This window comes from Cebus imitator, unplaced genomic scaffold (assembly GCF_001604975.1).
Source record: "Cebus imitator isolate Cc_AM_T3 unplaced genomic scaffold, Cebus_imitator-1.0 Scaffold112, whole genome shotgun sequence".
In the NCBI taxonomy this organism is placed as follows: Eukaryota; Metazoa; Chordata; class Mammalia; order Primates; family Cebidae; genus Cebus; species Cebus imitator.
The window spans coordinates 2,231,861-2,255,519 of record NW_016107427.1 but is presented as its reverse complement, the minus strand read 5'-3'; the positions used below and the strand labels follow the sequence as shown (position 1 = coordinate 2,255,519).

Sequence of the window (23,659 nt, the reverse complement as noted above, 5' to 3'; positions counted from 1 at the left end):
GGGGGGGGGGAGCTGATATGAGGGGGTGGGGCTTGTGTGAGCGGGGTGGGACTGCTGGGCCAGGGGCGAGGCTGGTGCCAGGCAGCGGGGACTGGCTCAGCCAGGAGCATGGGCCCCTGGTATAACCAAAGGTGCCCCCACGCACTAGGATGGCTAATGCGCAAAGAGCAGAATGTGCTATGCTGGCAACAATGTGGAGACACTGGAACTCTTGCACACTTTTGGTGGGAATCTAACATTGTACAGCCACTGTGGAATATGGGGTGGCAGTTCCTCAAAAACTTAGAATTACCAAATGATTCAGCAGTTCCACTTGTGTCCATTCTCAAGAGAATTGAAAGAGATATTTGTACACCCATGTTCATAGTAGCTGACTCACAATTGCCGAAAGGTAGAAGCAACTCAAGTGTCCATGAACGGATGGATGGGTAAACACAGTGTGGTCCATCCACACAGTGGAATATTAGTCAGCCATGAAAAGGGAAGGAAATGCTGACACATGCTACAACATGGATGAACCTTGGGGCTGTTCTGCTGATATGAGGTCCCTAGACTGGTCAGATTCATAGAGACAAAAGGTAGAGTGGTGGGTGCTGGGGCTAGGGGGTGATGGAGAGTGAGTGTTTAATGGGTGCAGAGTGTCAGTTTAGGGGGGAACAAAGAAGCTCTGGAAATGGACGGTGGTGACGTTTGCACAGCATGAATGTCCTGAATGCCACTGGACTGAACACCTGAAAATAGCGTAGGTGGCAAATTTTATGTTATGTGTATTTTACCACAATTTTAAAAAAGTATACACACGCAGTGTCCAGCGAGACCTCAGCGCTTTGTGGGTTCCTCTCCTACTTGACTTATGTGAAACAAAGTACTGGGTTATACTTAGCTGCCATTTAGATTCCATTAATTCCTAGCCTAGGCAGTTATAGAATTGAACGTGATAAAGCTTGGAAGGTAAAGCAGGTATGAAAACAGAGCGTATACAGCCATGAGCGGCCACACCGTGTTCCAGTCAACAATGGCCAGCATTTACAGAGCGACGTGCAGTCAGGCTGTAAGCCTAGGAGCCATAGAGCCTAGGTGTGTAGTGCCTGCACCACACAGGTGTACAGTGGGCTGCAGCATCTAGGTGTGTGTAAACACAGTCTGTGATGTTCACACAATGACAATATCTCCTAACACATGCATTCCTCAAAAACGTAACCCAGTCATTAAGCGACGCATGACTGCATATATGTTTTAGCAAGTCTTTGCTCGTGTAAAACTGGAAGCCATATTCTAGAAAGCCACTTTTCTAAAGAAGTGAAACACCCTCTACGGTCTGCATATTTAACATTCAATTCAGCAAAAACCACTTATCCTGGTTTGGGTCCTGTGACCCTGGCTGTTTGGGGAGTGGAGAGGGTGGCCCAGCCTGTTTGATGTCCATGGTGGGAGGCGGCCACCTGAACTCACCTCCCTCCCCGTGAGAGGGAACGCTTTCAGCGTTCTGAAAGCACCTGGAGGCTTTCAGAAAGAGGGTGTGATACGTGGATGCCAGTAAGTGACAAAGGAAAGGCAAAATCCTTCCAGTGATGGCCGGAACACTAGGGAGCCCTGGCGTGGGGCAGGGAGCTGGCTGGGAAGGGAGAGCTGACCCCACAGCCAGGAGAATTGTGGCAGGGAGTCTCCACCCAGCCCTGTTCACACCCAGGGCATGAAGGGCTGAGCAGGGACTGAGCCTTCCTGGGTGTGGCCGGAGTTTCACTTGGTGACCCAGCCAGAGGAGTTAGGTCACTGCCGTCACTCCTAGAAACAGTCATGGCTGGAGGAGACCGATGTCAGCTCAAACCATGTGTCCCCCCACCAGGAACACACAGGAGAAGAGAATCAGGTGGCCAAGGAGAGTTTATTGGGAGCAGGAGGAGGTGCTGACAGGCTCAAGTTGAGGCCAAATGACCTGGGGCAGAGAAGCTGGGAGGGAGGACGGGGGCCCAGCAGGCAGGTGGGCACATGCTGGGAGGCAGCAGCTGGGGAGCAGCAAGGATGGGGGCTCCTGGGAGCAAGGAGGGTGGTCACCTCAGCACAGTGGAGACATGGGGACCCTGTCCCCAGGTGGGGGTAGCCACCTAAGCCAGATCAAGACCTGAGCATGGCTGGCCCTGGGGGAAGTGCCTGGCAGCAGCTGGACTCCTGGCCTGAGCAGAGGCCTCAACAGGCTGGGCGGGAGCATGCGGGGCAGCAGAGGAGGGACACGCAGGAGGCCGGACGGCAGCAGCTGGACTGGCAGGAGGTGGGCGCACAGCAGGAGGGGACAGGCACGCAGCAGGCAGTCCTGCACACGGGGCGGCAGAGGAGGGACACAGAGGAGGAGGGTTTGCAGCAGGAGGAGGTACAGCAAGCCGGCTGGCAGCTAGACTGCTGGCAGCACAGAGAGGAAGCCCCAGAGCAGACAGGCACACAGCAGATGGGCTTGCAGCAGACGGGCTTGCAACAGACGGGCACACAGCAGGCCTGCTGACAGGGGGAGGAAGTGCAGCAAGTCAGCTGGCAGCTAGACTGCTGGTAGCATGAAGAGGAGGACTCTGAGCAGGTGGGCACACAGCACACGGGCTTGCAGCAGATGGGCACACAGCAAGACTGCTGGCAAGAGGAAGAGGCACGGCAAGCTGGCTGGCAGCTAGACTGCTGGCAGCATGAAGAGGAATCCTCAGAGCAGATGGGCACAGAGCACACAGACTTGCAGCAGATGGGCACACAGCAGGCCTGCTGGCAGGGGGAGGAGGTGCAGCAAGCTGGCTGGCAGCCAGACTGCTGGCAGCATGAAGAGGAGCCCTCAGAGCAGGTGGGCACGCAGCACACAGGCTTGTAGCAGGTGGGCACACAGCAGACAGACTTGCAGCAGACAGGCACACAGCAGGCCTGCTGGCAGGGGGAGGAGGTGCAGCAAGCTGGCTGGCAGCTAGACTGCTGGCAGCACGAGGGCGTGCAGGAGCTGGTGCAGCCTGATTGGCAGGGGCTGGGCTCACAGGCCGCCTGGCAGCAGGGGCTGGACACACAGCTCACTGGGGTGCAGACCAGGGTCAGGCAGGGGGCTGGGGCGCAGCAGCTGGGGGCGCAGCAGGGGGGCTCGCAGCAGCTCTCTGGGCAGTCGTCCACCTGCCAGGAGGAATCAGTGCAAGAGTCACAGGAGCCGGGAAGGCAGATACGGCTGCCGTAGCTCAGGTCGCTGGAGCAGGCGGACATGGTGGAGCTGGGGGAGTGTGTGAATGAGTGAGTGTGTGTGTGAGTGTCTGAGGTGTCGTGGGCAGCTGGGCTTTTATATCTGGCCATGGCGTGTATTGTTTTAGCTGAAGGCTCCACGAGTCTTCCCTTTCCTTGTTGGAGTTTTGAGCTGGGCCCTGGAAGTCCTCATTAGTTCTAGTTTATTTACACAACAGTATTTGCCAAGCCTGTAAAATACACGGTTGGGATTGCGGCCTGTGTCTACCTGTTCCGTGCTGGTCCTCTAAGCAGACATTTCAGGGACGACCTATCCTCAGCACGCAACCTGTCTTTCAAGTTCTGCACTCTCTGTCATGTTGCAGGTGAGGGGACCGGAATTCCCAGTCTCTGTGGCTGGGCAACAGGGCACCGAGCATTAGGGCAGAGCTGGGGTCCCTCTGATGAGTGCTGCTGGTCAGCTGAAGAAGCACTGCACACAGAGAAGTGCCGAAGGGCAGGCGAGAAGGAGTTAACAGAAGAGACAGAAAATCTCACACACAGCACGGAATGACAGAGGCGGAATATGCGGAAGCAATCGTAAGAGAAACGTGATTTTTCCAGAATATCTAATGTTCATCAAATAAGATTTTCCAGAAAGAGAGCACAAAGGCGAGAAGCAGGAGAAAACTTTCCAGGACGGAATGAAAACTACGGTCTTCAGATTTGAAATTTTATCAAATATGGGACAAATTGAATGGAGAATGGTGCATGTCTGGACAAGCTGGTGACATTTCCAACACCAAACATAAAGAAAAACCCTCAAAGCCTCCAGAGAGACGCGTGTCCTACTGCAGCTTGGGACATTTGCATGTCCAAAGAGACCGGAGCCAAGTCTTAATTCCTGAGAATATAGAACACTACTAAATCATCTGGGGTAGGGGAAATTAAAGTTTCACACAATGCAACTATGACTATGTCTTCAGAGCACATGGTGTCCCAAAACAAAAAGCAACTTCAAAGAAAGCAAAATACAAAAAAGAACGAGAAAGAAGCGCCCCCCAAAAAAATCAGCCACGATTAGGTTGTTAACTTCTTCAGGGAGAGGAAGTACTCCTGCTTCCCTTAACCTTAGAGAACCAAGTAACGATGAGTAATCCTCGTCCCCCTCCCCCTCCCCCCCTTTCTCCTTCTTCATTTAATTTACCCTTAGTGGTCTACAGTTCCATGGGTTTTGACAAGTGCCTGGAATCCTGTATCTACCACCACAGTACCGGAGAGAGGGATTCTAGCATCCTCAAAAATCCCCTCGTGTTGACTCACTGTGGCCAGCCCCTCCCTCACTCATGTCTCTTCTAGAATGTCATGTACCTTGGACATTCAGTGTGTCGAATACTGAATAAAATCATGCAGTATGCCGCCTGGCAGGTCTCACTTGTTTCACTTAGCAAAATGCGCTTGGGATTCCTCCAAATTGTGCTGTGTATCGGTAGTGTATTGCTTTTCATTGCTCAGTAGTATTCTATTGTATGGGTGTACCACAGTTTGTTTATTCATTCAATGACTGAAGGATGTTTTGTCTCCTGTTTTGGTGATTATGAACAAAGCCTCTACAAACATGTACAGTTTTGGGCATGGTAATGAGTTATGTTTCTCTAGGGTAAATACCCAGGCGTGGAATTTCTGGATCATATGGTCAGTGTCTGTTTATCAGAAACTGCCAGACTGTTTTCCAAGGTGGCTGTGCTGTTTTACATTTCTGCCAGCAATGTGTGAGAGTTCTCATTCCCATCCATCCTTGCCAGTACTTGATGTTGCAAGTTAAAAAACAAAAACAAAAAAGTAGCCATTGTAATCAGTGTGCAGTGGGAACTGTTGTGATTGGTGATTAGTGATGTGCTGGACATATTCAATGTGCCTTTTTGCCACAGTGTGTGCTGGAGTGGATGTGGTCGTTTACATTTCCACTACCAATGGGTGGGTGTTTCTGCTCCTCCTTTTTGCCAGCACTTGCTATGGTCGGTCTTTGTAATTGCAGCCATTCCAACAGGTGTAGGGGTGTCTGTGGCGTTCATCCGTGTTTCCCTAGCGAGTCGTCATCCCGAGCATCCCTTCATGTGCTTATTTGCCATCTGTGCATCTTTTTTGGCAAAATGTAGAAACATTACATTTTCAGGCCCCTTTTTATTTTTTCATTTTTATTATTATTGTTTTCTTTTTGGGGAAAAGAAAGTCCCACTGTCTCACCCAGGCTGGAGTGCAGTCACACAATCTGGGCTCCCTGCATCCTCCGCCTCCCAGTTCAAGTGATTCTCCTGCCTCAGCCTCTCATGTAGCTGGGATTACAGGTGCCCGCCTCCATGCCCAGCTAGTTTTTATATTTTTAGTAGAGATGAGGGTTCATCATATCAGCCAGAGTGGTGGTCTTGAACTCCTGACCTCAGGTGATCCACCCACCTTGGCCTCCCAAAGTGCTGGGATTCCACCATGCCCATAGGCCCCCTTTTTAAATTAGGTTTTCTTGATGTTAAATTTTGGGGATGCTTTATATATTCTGGATATAAATACTTTGGTCAGATGTGTGATTTGCAAATATGTTCCATTAGTCAGTGCCTAGCTTTTGTATTTTCTTAAGCATCTTTTGAAGATAAAAGTTTAAATATTGAAAAAGTCCAATTTATCAGCCTTTATCTTTTCTAGGTCATGCTTTTGGTATTGAATCTGCCTGATACTAGCTCACAGAGATTTTTCCCCTGTGTTTTTTTCTTTTAAGTTAAAATCTTTTACATTTTACATTTAGGTCTATGATCAATTTTAATTTTTACATTAAGTATGAGATACCAGTTGAGGTTCACTTTTTTTGCCCCCATGTAATTCTTTCAAACACTCTTTCCCTGGGTGACACAGGGCATGTGGGAGCAGCCTCCCTGGGTGACAGACCAGCAGCACTCTAGGCCTGGCCCCTGAAACCATTCTTTTCTCCTAGGCTCCTGGGCTTCTGATGGGGGGAGTTGCTTCAGAGATTTCTGAAATGCCTTCAAGGCCTTTTTCCCATTGCCTTGGATGTTAGCACCTGGCTCCGTTTCAGCATGCAAATCACTTAGCAATGCTCCATAGCCTGTTTGTATTTCTCTCCTGAAAATGCTTTTTCCTTCTTTACCACATGGCCAGTCCATGGATTTTCCAATCTTTTATGACCTGCTTCCCTTTTAATTATAAGTTCCAACTTTATGTCATTCTCTTGCCCTCTCTTGCTCTCTCTCTCAAGTGACACACTGCTTCCCTTTGCCTTCCACCATGATTGTAAGCTTCCTGAGGCTCCACCAGAAGCTGAGCAGATGCTGGCACCATGCTTGTACAGCCTACAGAACCATGAGCCAAATAAATATCTTTTCTTTATAGAGAAAGAAATACCTTTCAAATAAATATATTTTCTTTATAGAGAAATAAATACCTTTCAAATAAATATCATCATTGAGAGCTTTTTAAAGAAATCATGAATTGATGTTGAATTTTGTAAAATTTCCTCCTATAGCTATTGAAGTTATTATATTGCTTTTCTTCTTTGGTCTGTTAATATGGTGAATTACATTCAGTGTGTTTTGTGTCTTTTTTTTTTTAATTGTTGGGCTACTCTTGCATTTCTGGGGTGAATACCACCTGGTTGTAACGTATTAGTCTTTTCATGTTTTACTTGACTTGTTAATATTTTGTTGAGGATTTTTGTGTCTACATTCTTCAGGGATATTGGTTTGTAGTTTCCTTTTATGTGATACCTTTATCTGTTTTGGGTATCAGAGTAATGCTGACCTCTTGAGATGAGTAGTGAAGGGTTCTGTCTTCTATTTTATGAAGAGATTATATAGAATTGTCATTTTTTTCTTCTTTAAGTGTTTTGATACTTACATTCACTAGTGGACAGTCTGGGCCTGAAGCTTTCTTTAAAATTGACATAGAACAGCAAAATAATGAGAAGACAAGCCACAGACTGGGAAAAAATATTTGCGAAAGACATATCTGATAAAAGTGGTTGTCCAAAATATAAAAAGAACTCTTAAAGCCCAACAATAAGAAAATGCATAACCCAGTTACAAACATGGGCAAAAGACCTGAGCAGATGCCTCAACAAGGAAGGTTTACAGATGGCAGAGAAGCACGTGAAAATATACTGACCATCCCACATCATTAGAAAGTTGAAAGTTAAAATAATGAGGTACCACTACACACCTGTAAGAATGGCCAAAATCCCAAACAGCAACAGCACCAAATGCTGATGAGGACGTGGAGAGATGGGAACTCCCGTTCAGTGCTGCTGGGAATGCAAGAGGGTACAGCCACTTTGGGGGACAGTTTCGTGGTTTCTTACAGAACAAAAAACACTCTTAGGATCCAGCAATTATGCTCCTTGGTATTTACCCAAATGAGTTAAAAAACTTAGGTCTACACAAAAACCTGTGCAAAGGTATTTATAGCAGCTTTATGAAGAGTTGACAGAACTTGGATGCAGCTAAAATACCCTTCAGTAGGCAGATGGATGGATAAACTGTGGTGCATCCAGACAGTGGGTTATTATTCAATGCTAAAAAGAAATGAGCTATTAAGTCATGAAAAGGTATGGAAAAACCTTAAATGCATATTATTAAGTGATAGAAACTAATCTGAACAGGCTACACACAGTGTGATTCCAAACACATGACTTTCTGGAAAAGGCAAAACGATGGAGACAGTAAAAAGATCAGTGGTTGCCAAGGGCAGAGGAGAGGGAGGGACGACTGGGCAGAGCACAGAGGATCTTTAGGGCAGTGAAACTCTGTGTGATGCTTTAACGACAAATCGTGTCATTACCCCTTTGCCCAAACCCACATAATGTGGGTCACACCAAGAGTGAGGCCTCATGTACGTTGTGGATTCTGGGTGATGATGATGGGTCAGTGTAGGCTCATCACTTGTAGTAGATGTGCCATGCTGGTGGGGGACGCTGTTAATGAGGGAGGTTGTGCATGTGTGGGGCAGGGGATATGTGGGAATGCTGGAATCTTCACTTAGTTTTGCTGTGAACCTAAACCTGCTCTAAAACATAAAGTTTATTAAAAAATTAATACAGGACAATTAGGGTTATCTGTTTTTTAGTAGTTTGTGCCTTCAAGGAATGGGCCCACTTCATATTAATTACCCAATTTATGTGCATAGAATTGTTGTATTTTCTTTTTATTTATTTATTTTTATTTTTGAGACAAGGTCTCACTACATTGCCCAGGCTGAGGTGCAGTGGCGCAATCACGGTCCACTGCAGCCTTGAACTCCTGGGCTCAAGTGATCCTCCTGCCTCAGCCTCCCAAGTAGCTGGGACTATATGCACACACCACCTGCCCAGGTAATTTTAAATTTTTTATATGGATGAAGTCTCACTATATTGCCCAGTCTTTTCTTGAACTCTTGGCCCCAAGCAATCTCCCAATTCGGCCTCTCAATCCAAAAGTGGATCACACGTGTGATCCACTGCTCCAGCCTCTTTTTATTCTTCAGATGCTTGTGGGGTGTAAGGTAATGCCGCCTCTTCCATTCCTGATATTGATGATCTGTGTCTTCATTACCTTTTCCCAGCCAGTTTAACTAGATGTTTATCAAGTTTGTCTTTTCAAAGAGCAAGCCCTGGTTTTCTTGATTGTCACATTGTTTTATTACTTTTCACTTAATCAATTTCATACCTTATGCCCGCTTTGGGATTAATTTAGTCCTTTTTTCATTTAAAAACTTTAACCTCTTTATGTTATTTTATGTAAAGTGTACTTCTTGCAAGAAGCATAGTTGAGGTTTGGCTTTTTATCTAATCTGACAGTGTCTTTTCCATGCCTCTTTCTCTCTCTTCTTCTTTGGGGACCCCGACTACATGTATATGAGGTTACTGGATGTTTCCTAAAACCGCTAATGCTTTGCTTTTTGTCCGTGTTTCATTTTAGATCATTTCTATTGCTGTGTCTTCAAATGCACTTGATTTTTCTTCTGCAGTGTTTATTCTGCTGTTAATCTCATCCAGTGTAATTTTCACCTCAGGTATGGTCGTTTTCCTCTCTAGATGTTCTGTTTGTGTCTTCTTTAAAAAGATCCTCCTCATCTTTATTTCATATGCTTACTTTTCCTCTGGCTTCTTGAACGTATGGAATATAGTTATGACTCCTTAATGTCCTTGCTTACTAACGCTATGATCTGTGACATTTCTGAGCTGGTTTCAACTGATCTGATCCTTAATATGCATCACATTTTCCTCCTCTTTGAGTGCCTGGTAGGTTTTGAATGGATGCCCAGCATTGTGAATTTCGTTTTCTTGGGCGCTGGATATTTTGCATTTCTACGAATGCTCTTGAGCCCTGTTCTAGGGTGCAGTTAGGTTACTGGAAAGCTCATTCTCCTGCAGCTTGTCTATAAGCCAGGTTAGGCTGGACTGGACCAGTGGTTATCTAGGGCTAGTTATGCTCCCACTTGTGAGTCATCTACCCACTGCCTTGACGATTAGGAGGCTTTTCCACTCTGGCAGGTGGGAATAGGCGCTATTTCTGGTTCTGTTTGGTCTCTGAGGATTATGCCACCAAATTTTACTGGTTCTCTCCAGTCTCAGTCTCACACACGTTTGCTGGCCATAACTCAGCTGAAGACTTGAGGAGACCTCTGTGGTTGCTGGGAGCTCTATTGGTGCAGCCCTTTCCTCTGTGGCACTCTGTCCTAGGAGCATGAGCTGCCTTGGTCTTCCTCGCCTCCCAGATCCATCTCTGAAACTCAGGTTCCCCCGTCTGCACTGTCTCCTGGAAACTCTCTAAGCAGGGTGGTGGGAGGGATGGTCGTGAGGCTTCTGCATTTGCCTCCTGCTCTCAGGGGTGGCCTGGCTGTGATGCCTCAAGTCCAATATCCCAAGACCACTGTTGCATGATTTTGATAATTTTTCCAGTTGTCCCCGGTGGGAAAGTGCATCCAGTCCCTGTTACTCCAACCTGGCGTGTTGCTGAAACACCCGGGGTTCAGTCTGGGTCCCACTGCTCACGTACAGAGAGCCAACCACTGAGACGAGGTGTGTTGCTGAGAAGGAGGCTTTAGTCAGGTGCTGCAGCAGAGGAGATGGGAGCTGAGTCTCAAATCCATCTCCCTGACTCAAACCAAGGGTTTACATAGCAGGAAAGAAATATAACAATGTGTAAAACAAAGGCCTCTCAAAAAAGTATCAATGAGGTGAATCTCACCAGATCACCACATCCTGACAGTGAAGTATGGGGCCCTTCATTCATCGTCATTGCTTTCTTTCCCAGATAAAGGAAAGTTTTTTGTTTGTTTGTTTGTTTGTTTTTGAGACAGAATGTCACGCTGTTGCTCATGCTGGAGTACAGTGGCACAATCCCTGCTCACTGCAACATCTGCCTCCCAGGTTCAAGCGATTCTCCTGCCTCGGCGTCCCGAGCAGCTGGGATTACAGGTGCACACCACTGCACCCAGTTAATATTGTATTTTTAGTAAAGACGGGTTTTCATCATGTTAGCCAGGCTGGTCTCAAACTCTTGACCTCAGGTGATCGGCTCACTTCAGCATCCCAAAGTGCTGGGATTACAGGTAAAGCAAAGTTTTGAGCTTTAAGATCAGCCGGGCCAAATTCCGTGTTCATCCAAAGAAAACTATCTATGGGCTATTGGGTCTTTTTCCACTGGAAGTGGATTTTCTGTTCTGCCCAACTTTGTTTCCATTCCAAGCTCCTTACCCTCAGGTTGGGAGAGAGGAAGAGGGACTCTTCCACGGAAGGAAGCCCTGGTGGCTCAGGCTCAGGAGCTCACAGTGGCCAGAGTCCGGCCCTGTCAGGTTCTTCCTGCAGCCGCCTGTGCTGCGTGGCTGATGGAGAGGAGGGCCCTGCCCAGCTGCAGCAGCTGTTCTCACGCTGGTCGCTGTCCAGGCGGTCCTGGGCTCCCCATCCTCAGGCTGCCACTCCTCCCAGTGCTCGCTGGGCATCCTCCCGCTCAGACCTCAGCAACTCTGGCTTCTGGGCCTGGCTCCTACCCACTTGCATTTTGGGCCCCTGGGTGATATCTTGTCATTAAGTTCTGCCCTAAATGGAACCCATGGGTTTTTCTTTCTCTATCTGGGAATTCTGGCTGTTTCTATTTGGGATTTAGGGAGATTTAGAAACTCCGCCTCAGGCACCGTGCACACATCTCTAAAATCCACCTGTCCCCCTCAAAACATTCCTTATTGATTGTAGTAAATGAAAATTCACAGCAAAAAAGAAATAGAAAGATTTGGTTTAAAAATAAAAGGTTTCTACCCAAAGCCCACAGCAAACCACATGTGCAGTGGTGAACCTTTGACCAATTCTCACAAAAGTCAGAAACCATCAAGGATTCTTTTAATTTTATTCAGCATCATTCTGGGTCTTCAAAGTCATGTTGCGACAGGAGAGACAATAGAAGTGGGAGTTGTAGAGACTGGAAATAAGAAGTTAAATTCTCCTTATTTTCAAATGATGAGCTCATCTACAGACAAAACGCCAAGAAAATCAATGACAAACCATAAGAACTACTAAAAGGACTTGCAAAGAACAGGAGCTAAACATATGGTTTGCTAGGAAGACAACATATATGTGAATAATTTATACAGACATGTATTATATTTAAGATTTATATACTAAGACGACGTAATAGAAAACTGTTCGCCACTTACACTAGTAAAACATGCCTGTGAAATTCCTAGGAGTTAATCCAAATAGGAATATTTTAGACCTGTAGAAGAAAATGATAAAATTCTAAATGGACCAATTTCACTATGTAACTGGAAGGCAATATTAAAAATTATAATTTCCTCCTGAATATTTAAAAGCCCAATGCAATCCCAATCAAAATTATAGCAGTTTTAAAAATACTTGAAAAGCTTTCTAAAATTAATTGAGGAGAGTCTATATACAAGCTAGAACCAGTGTTTTTAAAAAAAGAGAAAGTGACGCCTTCCTTATGAGCTGTTAGGATGTGTTACAAAGCTGAATAACATGGATTAAACGTCTGGAGTGGGTGCACGGATGGATCAAGAGATTAATGGAACAAAATATAGATTTCAGAAGTAGACTATACCAACACTTTATCAGGCAAAGAGATGTTTCAGATGGGAGATGGAGAGAATAAACTAACTTTGAAAAAGGACAGGTGGCTATTGGTGGAAGAGAAAGATTAATGCGTCATACTGCACACAAGTCATATCAGCAAATGGGGCAAAAGTTAAATCTAAGCAACAACAATGAACCGATATCAGCACATTGAGACTGGTTTCCAGGCTCAGGGAGTGTGCGGCACAGAAGCAGTGATGGGTTAGAAATACCTGGAGTGCATGTGATGGACAGAGGATCCCCAGCCCTAAATCCGCAGGAAAAACACAAATAGCATGATAGGAAATGGGCTAGGAATGTGCCCAGCAAGCAGTGTGGATGGCCGTGCACTTAGGCGGTAGAGGTTCCCAGCAGCCGTCAGCGCGGAGGGCAGGGAGCTGAGAGCCGAGCCACTGAGGGCACCGGGCAGCACCACGCGGGGACTTCCCCAGGCTCCAGGCCGTGTTCTGTGGTGTTTCTGCACCTGTTCTGACCACAGCCATGGCAGCACCACGTCCATCAGGCTGTGGGCATCTGAGCATCCCGGGGCGGGCATTCACGTCAGGGTTTTGGCCTCTGCAGCCAGCCTGGAGGAGCTTGTCTCACAGCCGGAGGACTCGCTGCTCTGCGCCCACCACTGGTGGCAGAGCCGTATGCGTGGCCTGATGTCACCACTGTCCCCGCTGATGGCCTTTCCCACAGGACATCACAGGCAGCTCATGATCCCCGCATGGACCGAGCCTTAGAGAGATGGGGGCATCACTGACTGTGCCCAGGTCATCTGCAGGAGCCCTGGCTCCTCATCCCTATACCCCCATGGAAGCTGGTGCCCCCAGAGGAGAACCTGGGCAGTGGAATCCTGCATGTCCCTCCCCACCCCCATGATGCTCCTGTCCCTGTTGAGTCCCTGGGAGAATCCTATGTGTCCCTCTGCCCCCTCCATGTCCCCAGTGAGCCCCACCGAGGCCCCTGTCTCCCATGCAGGTGCAGCCGCCCCTCACTTTCCCCTCTCGTTTCTGGTAAATGGGCAGAACCTTAGGGGGTGGCACACAGGGAGGGTGACCAGGCCCGGAGGCTGCGGTGCGGGGACCCCAGGCTGGCTACCCAGCAGCTGACTCTACAGGGTAGGCTCACCCAGGTGGGACAGTGGGTGCAACGGTCCTGGGGTCTGGAGAGCCCCACAGCCCAGTGCAGGGCAGCGAATGACAAGGCTCAGGAAGACCCAGGCACAGGGGCTGAGCCGGGACTGAGCCTTCCTCGTGTGGCTGTGAGTCCCACCTGGTGACCCCCTGGAGGACTTAGGCCACTGTCCCCTGTGACTTCTAGGTTAAGTCACTCATTCCTGGAAACAGTCATGGCTGGAGGAGACCGATGTCAGCTCAAACCATGTGTCCCCCCAGGAGCACACAGGAGAAGAGAATCAGGTGACCAAGGAGAGTTTATTGGGAGCAGGAGGAGGTGCTGACAGGCTCAAGTCGAGGCCAAATGACCTGGGGCAGAGAAGCTGGGAGGGAGGACGGGGCCCAGCAGGCAGGTGGGCACATGCTGGGAGGCAGCAGCTGGGGAGCAGTGAGGATGGGGCTCCTGGGAGCAAGGAGGGTGGTCACCTCAGCACAGGGGAGACACGAGGACCCATCCCTAGGTGGGGACAGCCACCTAACCCAGGTCAGGACCTGAGCATGGCTGGCCCTGGGGGACCTGCCCATCAGCAGCTGGACTCCTGGCCTGAGCCAAGTCCTCAGCAGGCTGGGCAGGAGCATGTGGGGCGGCAGAGGAGGGACACGCAGGAGGCCGGATGGCAGCAGCTGGGCTGGCAGGAAGTGGGGGCACAGCAGGAGGGGACGGGCACGCAGCAGGCAGGCCTGCACACGGGGCAGCAGAGGAGGGACACGGAGGAGGAGGGTCTGCAGCAGGAGGTGGTACAGCAAGCCGGCTGGCAGCTAGACTGCTGGCAACATGAAGAGGAAGCCCCAGAGCAGACAGGCACACAGCAGACGGGCTTGCAGCAGACGGGCACACAGCAGGACTGCTGGCACGGAGAGGAGGTGCAGCAAGCTGGCTGGCAGCTAGACTGCTGGCAGCATGAAGAGGAAGACTCAGAGCAGGTAGGCACACAGCAGACAGGCTTGCAGCAGACGGGCACACAGCAAGACTGCTGGCAAGAGGAAGAGGCACAGCAAGCTGACTGGCAGCTAGACTGCTGGCAGCATGAAGAAGAATCCTCAGAGCAGGTGGGCACACAGCTCACAGGCTTACAGCAGACGGGCACACAGCAGGCTTGCTGACAGGGGGAGGAGGTGCAGCAAGCCGGCTGGCAGCCAGACTGCTGGCAGCATGAAGAGGAGCCCTCAGAGCAGGTGGGCACACAGCACACAGGCTTGCAGCAGACAGGCTTACAGCAGACAGGCTTAGAGCAGACGGGCACACAGCAGACAGGCTTGCTGCAGAGAGGCTTGCAGCAGACGGGCACGCAGCAGGCCTGCTGGCAGGGGGAGGAGGTGCAGCAAGCTGCCTGGCAGCTAGACTGCTGGCAGCATGAGGGCGTGCAGGAGCTGGTGCTGCCTGATTGGCAGGGGCTGGGCTCACAGGCCGCCTGGCAGCAGGGGCTGGACACACAGCTCACTGGGGTGCAGACCAGGGTCAGGCAGGGGGCTGGGGCGCAGCAGCTGGGGGTGCAGCAGGGGGGCTGGCAGCAGCTCTCTGGGCAGTTGTCCACCTGCCAGGAGTCGGAGCAAGCGCTGGAGCAGACGGACATGGTGGATGCGGCCATGCTGGGGTGTGGAGGAGGTGAGTGGGGGAGATGTGAGTGAGTGAGTGAGTGAGTGAGTGTGTGAGTGTGTGAGTGAGTGGGTGGGAGGGTGGATGAGTGACTGTGTGAGTGTGTGAGGTGCTTGGGGCTCTCAGGCTTTTATACCCCTCCTGGCCTTGTTGTCCCAGGCCCCCAGCCTCCCCTTCCTTGTTGCTGAAAGGAAGCGTCTGTCATGATTAGGGATGTGTGTTTGCCTGTAATGTGGCCCAGCTCATAAATCTCCCGTCAGGTCTGGGCTGTGGCCTGTCCCATGTAGATCCCTGAAGCAAGAGTGAATGTGGGCCTGGTTCAAGCACCCACTAGTGCAGCCCCAGCTGTAAGAAGGGGGCTGTGGAGGCCGGGGTCACCCTTCAGCCTTATGCAAAGTGTGGCATCCCAAGCGAGAGCTGTCCCACTCACGATGATGGGGGCATCTCCTCCCTAAAGCAGGCCCTCACTGAAGAGGCAGGAGCAGCGGGTAGAAGATGGCAGCACTGGAGCACCTGGAGAGAAGGGGCAGCAGTGGCCAGTGAGCCCCACATGGTGGCCCCCCACATTCCTTCCCAGTCCCTGTCACTGGAGGAGTTAGAGCCCAAAAGAGGGAGAAGAGGAGCAGGGAAGGAGAGGCCATGTCCCTCCCCACAGCCTTCCCCGAGGCCCACTCAGCCTTGCGTGTGGGAATGCTGGGGCTAGGACTGGGTTTCAGATAGGAAAGAGGATATTTGAACTGGTCCATTTTGGGCATGGATTTGGTTCTGCTCTTAAAGATCATCGCTCTATGATGTGCTTCAATAATAAATAATTCAAGTCCCATTATCAATATTTCTTAAATTTTTTTTGTGCAGATGGGGTCTCAAGTGATCCTCCCGCCTTGGCCAAAGAGCTGGGATGACAGGTGTGAGCCCTGCGCCTGGCGTCATCAGGGTCTCTGCCGTGTCTGTTCCCTGTCCCTGCTCATGGTCCTTGCTGTCCTCAGCTCCCGTTCTCCAAATGTAAGCTTCACGTGAGCAGGGACTGTGTCCTGTTCACCACTCAGCCTTCAAAGGCCTAAAATACTGCCTGGCACAGGAAGATCCTTTATAAAGATGGGCTGAAATAATACACTTCTTTTGGAGAAACTGGTGAAGAGTAATTTTGAGCCCTGAAAATCATTCCATTGTGCCACCTTTCTCTTATGCTGTGTAAAATGCTCTGTCAAGTTCTGCTTTTGTGTGGGGAGAACTGGCTTACATCAGAGTGGCCATCTAGCTGAGAAAAATTAGAAATCTGGTTTACAAACAAAATCTCCGTTCAAAGGGGCCGGGAGGTGTCAAGACGGCAGAGACCTGAGTGGGTGAATCCTCATTAGAGAGAAACTGCACAGAAGTGAGTCCAATATTCTTTGCAGATTTTCTTACTGAGGCATTCACCAATTCACAGGCCACAGCCAAGAGGGCGAGAGGCAGATCAGCTGAGCAGAGCTTTTAGTAGTCTCATGAAATTAGAAGAAAAAAACACGGAGTTCGGGACCTGACAAGGTGGAGGGATTCCAGTTAAAAAAAACCGCAGGCTTTCAGTTGGAAATGCTGAATACAAGTGAAGGGCTACTCCCTGGGAGGAAGGAACAACCAGAAAGAAGAATGCAGCCCATCTTTAAATAGCTCGTATTGACCTCATATGGTCTGTCCGTAGCCTAACTGCCCCCCAGAAACAAAAGTGATCTCCTCTGGAGACAGCAGCATCAACAGAGGCTCAAATAATCTGACAAATATTCATAAAGTCTGTCATTCAGTCAAAAATTACTAGGGGTACTAGAAGACAAGACCGATTGACCAAAGGACCAAGAGGAAAAAACCAACAAGAGCAACAGATGTGCAGGAGATCTGGATGTTAGAATTCTGAAACTGGAATTCAAAGTAATGCTGATCAACTTGCTTAAGAAAATAGAGGACAAATGGAGAATTTTAGGGTCAAACTGGATTTATTAAATGGAATCAGAAAGTCTGGAAACAAAGAACACAACACCTGAAATTAAGACCCAAGTAGCTTAGCTTAACAACATAGAAACAAAACTAAAGAGAAGATTAGTAAAGGAAGGGAGAGGAGGAAATGTCAGGCCTGCGTAGAGATAGGAAAGAAAAGAGACACATAAAAAAAGTGGAGCAGTAGACATGCCTATATTTTGTGAAAAGTTGTGGGAAAAAGGATTGAAATCCTACAAGGGAAGAGTAAAATAGGGTTAGGAAAATATTTGAAGACATAATAGACAAGCACAAGAAAGAAAGAAAAAGAAAAAAAGGAACCTTCCCCAAACCAAGAATTTTTAGCAACGGAATACAAAGAAAACCACACCTGGGCACACTGGGGCTGAAATCCAAAGACTGAGAAAATTTAAAAACAGCCAGAGGAAAAAAAGGCATATTCCCTTCAAAGAAGCAACGATAACATTTACAGATGACTTCTCAGTGGAAATGATGGAAGGCAGAGGACAATGGAATGATATATTTACTGTCTGAAAGAAAAGAAGCATGAAGCTAGAATTGTATACCTGGGAAGAAGATTCCCCCAAATGAGAACAGAATAATGACCTCCTCTGGACACTGAGAGAACGTGTCACCAGCAGGATCTGCACTAAAGAAAATATGAAAGGGAGCATTAGACAGAACAAAAATGATCACAGATGAAAGCAAGAAGTTGATAAGGAAATTAAGTGCAACAAAAGAAGAATATGTGGGAAATCTAAATGAATGTTGACTGTGTAAAATGTAAGTTGTAAAATATTTATAGAAATAAAATACATGGCAAGAATTCAAAATTCGGAAGAAGATACATGGAGTTAAAGTGGCTTAACCACACTGTACCATCTGAAAATAATATAAGGTCTAATTTACATTAGACTTTAAAAAGTCATGGATTCATGTTATAATCCCCACTATAGTAACAAAAGAATATTCAACTCACTAGGAAGTAGATGCACGTACCCAGTTGAATTAGGCCTCCCCAAAAGTCATATCCCCCCAGAACCTCACAATGTGACCTTATATGGAATGAAATAAGGTCTTTGCAGATATAATTAGTTAAGTCATACAAGATCATAGTGAACCTTAAATCCAATGTCTAGTGTCTTTACCAGAGAAAGGAGAAGGAAGTTCAGACATACACACAAAGCAAAAGATGATATGACAATAGAGGCAAAGATTATTAGCCAAGGGACATCAAGGTTTGCTGGGTGCCACCAGAAGCTAGAAGGGGTGAGGACAGACTCTCCCTTGGAGCTCAGAGAAAGCATGGCCCTGTGGAAAGCTTCATTTCAGGTGCCTGACCCTCAGAACTGTGAGAGAATAATTTTCTGTTGTTTTTACTCTCTTGCTGTAATTAGCTGTGGCAGCACTAGGAACCAACATAGTGAAGGGAAAATGAAAAAATAAAAAAAAACCTCAAAACAATCCAAAAACAGTAAAGCAAGGAGATAAAAAGGAGTAGATTCCTTGTATAAGCAAAACCCAAAGTGAGATGGGAGGTTTGAACTCAAACATACCCACAAAGCCCCACATTCCGGATGGTCCTGCACAGCAGATGTATTTTTACTTCAGTCAGCACAGCTGTATAGAGAGAGTTCACTGGGGTTTAAGTTTGCATTGTCCTGATGACTCAAAATGTGGAACATGTTTTCATGTGTTTATTTGCCATCTGTATCTGCCCTTTAGTGAAGGGTCTACTTAAACCATATATGGCAAAATGCTAAACACTGTGGGATTCTGTAGATGTGATATTATGGCAATGGTAATAATAAAAACAAAACAAACAAAATCAATGCCTGCTAGGAGTTAGGGTGGGGATGTGAAATGACTACTAAGGGGCATGAGGGAAATTTATGGGATGATGAGAGGAGTCTGTGTATTGATTGTGTTGGTGGAGACACAACCGTCTGTATTTGTCAAGACAGAATCCAACAAAAGGAAAATCCTAAATATATCATATTGATTAAACATACCGAAGATTAAAAGCCATTCTACAAAGCAAACTACGGATGCAAATACTTTCACCACAGGATGTTCTCAAATAATTGGGAGAGAAATAATGCTAGTCTTAGATTTCTCAGCTTGTTTTATTAGGGCACCATAATTTTCCAGATCTCAGGAAGTGGGGCCTGAAGTACTAAGCTCTCGTGAGAGCAACTGAGGAATGGTGTGTGCTGCCCAGGGGATCACATGGGTGTGACGTGAAGACATGGTGGCCGGGCTGGGAGAATGGCTGGGAAAGGAGGTGAATGAGGAAGGCACTGTCATGCAGAAACTGGTGCAGACTGATCAGTAGGAGCTGGGCCCACAGGACATTATGTAGTGATTAAAGTGAATCCAGCAAGAAGATACACCAATTGTAAATACACACACATCTAACATTAGATCACAAAAGTATGTGGAACAAAAATGGACAGACTTGAAGAAAGAAATGGACAGTTCCAGTTCTACAATAAGAGTTAGAGACTCCAGTGAGCCATTTTCTGTAATTAAAAAAATTAAATAGAATTAAGTTGACATTCAGTAAAGAAATAGAGGACTTAAAGAACCCCATAAACTGGCCTAACATCTACACAAAAACACCCAACTCAACAGTAGCAGACAACACATTCTTCTCAAGTTCACATGGAACAGTTGCCAAATTAGACTATACCTTAGGCCAAAAAACTAGTCTTAATAATTTAAAATGATTGAACTTATACAAACTATGTTCTCTGATTATAATGGAAAGAATTAGAAAACAACAGAAGAAAAACTGGAATTCACAAATATGTGTATATTAAATGGCACACTCTCAAACTACCAGTGAGTCAAAGGAGAACTTAAAGAGAAGATAGAAAATACTTTGAGATGAATAGAAAAGAAAACAGAGCAAACCAAAACTTATGAGATTTGGTGAAAGCAGTATAGAAAGGGAAATTGATAACTGAATGCTTACATTTTTTAAAAAATAGGAAGATCTCAAATCATTCATCTAACTTTTCACTTTAAGGAACTAGACAAAGAAGAGCAAACTAAATCCAAATTTAGCAGAAGGTGGAAATAAAGTCTAGAGCACAGAAAAATGGAATAGAAAATAAAAAATCAATAGAATCAATGAACCCCAAAGTTGGGTTTCTGAGAAGAGCAACACGTATGGCAAATCTTTATCTAGATTTATTAAAAGGTGGCAGATTCAAATAATTAAAATTATAAATGAAAATGGGAACATCACTACTGACCTTACATTAATAAAAAGGATTATAAGGAATATTATGAAAATATGTACACCAACAAATTAGTAAACCAATATGTGATGGAAAAATTCTTATAAGCACACAGACTAACAGCATGGCTACCTTTCCCTCATATGGCTCCACGTTACTGTCTAGTGCCCTTTTACCTCAGCCTGAATTAGCATTTCTTGTAAGGCAAGTCTATTGACAGTGAGCGCTCTCAGGTTTTATTTACCTCGAAATGTGTCACTTTCTGTTTCATTTTTGAAGGATAATTTTGTCAGATGCTGATATCTTTTTGGTTGTTGGTTGCCCCCCGTTCCTGTACCCCAAGCCAGCATGTTACATATGTCATCCCACTGTCTTCTGGCCTCCATGGTTTCTGATGAGAAATCCGCTGTTAGTCTTCTGTCCAGCTGCTTTCTAGATTCTTTGTTCTGACTTTTGAGAGTTCAGTTACACTGTGTTTTTGTGTGACTGTCTTGTTTATTTCACTTGGGGTTCACTGAGTGGCTTGAATGTATAGATTGATGTGTTTTCTCAATTTGGGAAGTTTTGGCCATTATCTCTTCAATTGTTTTTTCTCCTCCCTCTGTCTCCCCCCATCTGGAAATCTGGTTAACTGTGTTGCTATGCTTGATGATGTCCCACAGGTCTTCTAAGACTTGTTCATTTTTCTGCATTCTCACATCTGCTCCCCTGTGTCTCAGCTACTCCTCAGACTAGAGCATGTTAACTCATCTATCCTCATGTTCACTAATTCTTCCACAGGACAAAATCTGCTGTTGAAACCCTATCCTGAGGTGTTTATTTCAGCTGTTGTACTTTTCAGTTCCAGAATTTGTTTGGTTTCTTTTTAAAATTCCTCCTCTTTATTGATATTCTCTATTTGGTGAGGCATCATTATCCCGGTTTACTTTAATTCTTTGGGATTTTATTTAGTTTTTTGAACATGTTTAAGAGAGTTGATTGAAAGGCTTTGTCTAGTAAGTCCAATTCTGGGCTTCCTCAGGAAGATTTTCTATTACCTGCTTTCCCCTCGTGAGTAGCGCATATTTCTTGCTGCTTTGCATGGCACATGCCTCTGCTGAGAACTGGACGGTGACTGTGACAGTGGGAGATTTCTGGGTATCAGGTTCTCCTCCCTCTGCACAGTTTGCTGTTGCTGATTGCTGTAGATTGTGGTTGTTTTTGTTTGTTTATGCCACTTTAAAAAAATAGTTTCCTTATCATGTGTGCTCGTGTTCTATTAGCTTACTGCTCAGATAGTAATTTGACAGAGAGTTCCCTAAACCCCTGGAATGAAGAAATATTTTTCTGCAGGGTTTGTAGCTGGGCTGTGTATGTTGGTCCACACCCTCAGCACTCAGCTGGGGAGTTTGTGACTCTGCTTTCCCCTTCACTTCCTGCTTACTCCTTCACTTCCTGCTTGCTCCTTCACTTCCTGTTGCACCTTCACTTCCTGCTTGCTCAGAGCCTGAAGTTCAGCCAGAGGTGAGCACTGAGAGCATCTCAGGTTTTTCTGAGGCTCTGCCCCATCATGGACATGCACAGGGCCTTCTGGACTCCCAAGAATATGTGGAATCTCCCAACACCCTTATTCCTCAAAGCATGTCGTCTCCCAGCTTTTCCTCCCAGACTTTTTTCGTGCGTCCAGTGTTTTCTAGCTGATATCCTTGGCCCCAGGTGACAGTGACTGTTTAATGTTCTGACCAAGCCTCTGTGTAGCTGCTCTCTGCCCGAGTCTGAGTCTGAAATAAGGCAAGCCCTGTGTGTTAGTCCTTCAGGGAGCCACAAGACGATGGAAGCAGACAACTGCACTGCCTTGCAGACAAGGCCCTCTCCGCTTCCCTGGCAGCAGCACCCACACCAGGAACTCCAGCTGCCGTCTTCCTGTCACCCAGCTGGGGATGGGGATGGGCAAGGGGAAGTTAAAATCCACAAGGCTCTCCTATTGGATTCTGTTGCTTTTACTTGATTGTGCGTTCCCTTGCCTGCTGCAAACCTTTGACTATTTTCCAGAGTTCAGATAAAACTGAACTCCAGCCCCCTCTGTTTGGCTGGATGGGTGGACGACAGGTGGGGATGGGAAGGTCTTGGGGAAGCGATGGTGGAGGAAGCCCAGGACATTGTGGGACCATGTCCAAACCAGAGCATGGGAGAACACATGACCATGTGTGCAGATGTAGCCAGACAATTTCAAGCAGGATGGAACAAATCTGAGAACAAATTCCTGGAAATACAACTGCAGGGCAAGGGAACGCTGGCTGGGCGTGGTGTGTTTATCCGTTTGGGTTTTCCCAGTTTCTGATGTTCTGTGGAGGGACAGGCCCTCACAGTTCCTCTCTGCACCACTTTCTCTGACGTCGGTCTTCGCAGGCACAATTTGGGACAATCTTTTGAGGGCAGTTCTCAGTATCTATGAATTCAAAATCCATGAACAACCCGCACTAGCATTGCCACTCCTGGGAATTGAGGCAAACACGTCGTACCTGAGTGTGGAAAGGTATATGGTAGGAGCACCCACAGAGGCATTGCTTGTAATAATGAACAGCCAGAGAGACACTGGATGCCATCCACCTGCTGCTGCATACATCAGGTGCAGCGGGTCGACACATTGGAACACTGTGCACCTTGCTGAAGAAAACCATGAGAAACTATTTTTGCTAATCAAATTGGCAAAAAAAAAAAAAAAAAATTAAAAAAAAAAAAAGGAAAAAAAAAAAAAAAAAAAAAAAAAAAAGAATAATGTGGCTCCCGTGTTGTGACTGAAGTAGACTCAGGGCCTCTTGCGGGCAACGTGGTGACGGTCACACCTCGCCAGCGTCCCTTGCCTGCAGTTGCATTTCTAGGAGTCTCAGATTTGCTTGATCCCATTTGAAAGCACGTCTGGCTACATCTGGACCTGCGTGTCCATGAGTTTCCCTCGCCCTCTGGTCTGCATGTGCTCCCACACAGTCCTGGCTTCCTCTGCCATTGGGGTCTTCCTGTTCCCACAGCCCTCCGCCCCCCAACCCAGCACAGGGCGCTCCGGAGGCCGCGTCTCTGTCCCCTGCTCTGCATCCCAGCTGCAAGCCCGGGGCCGGAGCAGAGGGCGTCCCTGAGCGTCTCTGGGTGTGCACAGGAGGCCAGGGTGCCCAGGCTTTCCCCGATGGAACTCCCTGAGCGCCGGGACAGCTGGAGCCCAAGTTCCCACCCACCCTCGTCTCCCACCTCCCAGCACAGCTGGGGCCTGCCACCCCCGGGACAGCTGCGCCCCTCGCCGTGGGAAGAGCTGCTTCCACCCACAGTGAGAGGGGCGCTGGCCGGAGCCATGCGGTGCCCGTGGGACTCAGCCTGTGAGCAAGGCTTTTGGCCCCACAGGACCCGG

General features: G+C 47.4%; 3 protein-coding genes across 4 annotated transcripts in view; all 3 read right to left on the bottom strand.

Moving 5' to 3' along the window:
* LOC119472674 (thrombospondin-type laminin G domain and EAR repeat-containing protein-like) overlaps window positions 1–987 on the bottom strand; it is a 2,583-nt gene extending 1,596 nt beyond the window's left edge. Inside the window, exon 1 of the mRNA XM_037741987.1 lies at window positions 982–987. Within this exon, the coding sequence (XP_037597915.1) occupies window positions 982–987 (6 nt within the window). The remainder of the gene's footprint in view (window positions 1–981) is intronic.
* An 879-nt stretch (window positions 988–1,866) lies between these two features.
* On the bottom strand, window positions 1,867–3,263 carry LOC108311260 (keratin-associated protein 10-2-like). 2 transcript variants are annotated; one of them, XM_037742031.1, is made up of 3 exons: window positions 2,830–3,263; window positions 2,318–2,685; window positions 1,867–2,254 (listed from the first exon to the last, which is right to left on the bottom strand). In XM_037742031.1, the coding sequence occupies exons 1-3, from the start codon at window positions 3,220–3,222 to the stop codon at window positions 2,188–2,190; spliced, it is 828 nt and encodes a 275-aa protein (XP_037597959.1). In that variant the 5' UTR covers window positions 3,223–3,263; the 3' UTR covers window positions 1,867–2,187. The 2 variants fall into 2 exon arrangements, with proteins under 2 accessions (XP_037597959.1, XP_017394145.2); XM_017538656.2 differs by having other exon boundaries at window positions 1,867–3,263.
* Window positions 3,264–13,706: 10,443 nt separating this feature from the next.
* On the bottom strand, window positions 13,707–15,244 carry LOC108311265 (keratin-associated protein 10-4-like). The gene has a single exon (XM_037742032.1). The coding sequence runs from the start codon at window positions 15,054–15,056 to the stop codon at window positions 14,025–14,027; it is 1,032 nt and encodes a 343-aa protein (XP_037597960.1). The 5' UTR covers window positions 15,057–15,244; the 3' UTR covers window positions 13,707–14,024.
* Between the last annotated feature and the right edge of the window lie 8,415 nt (window positions 15,245–23,659).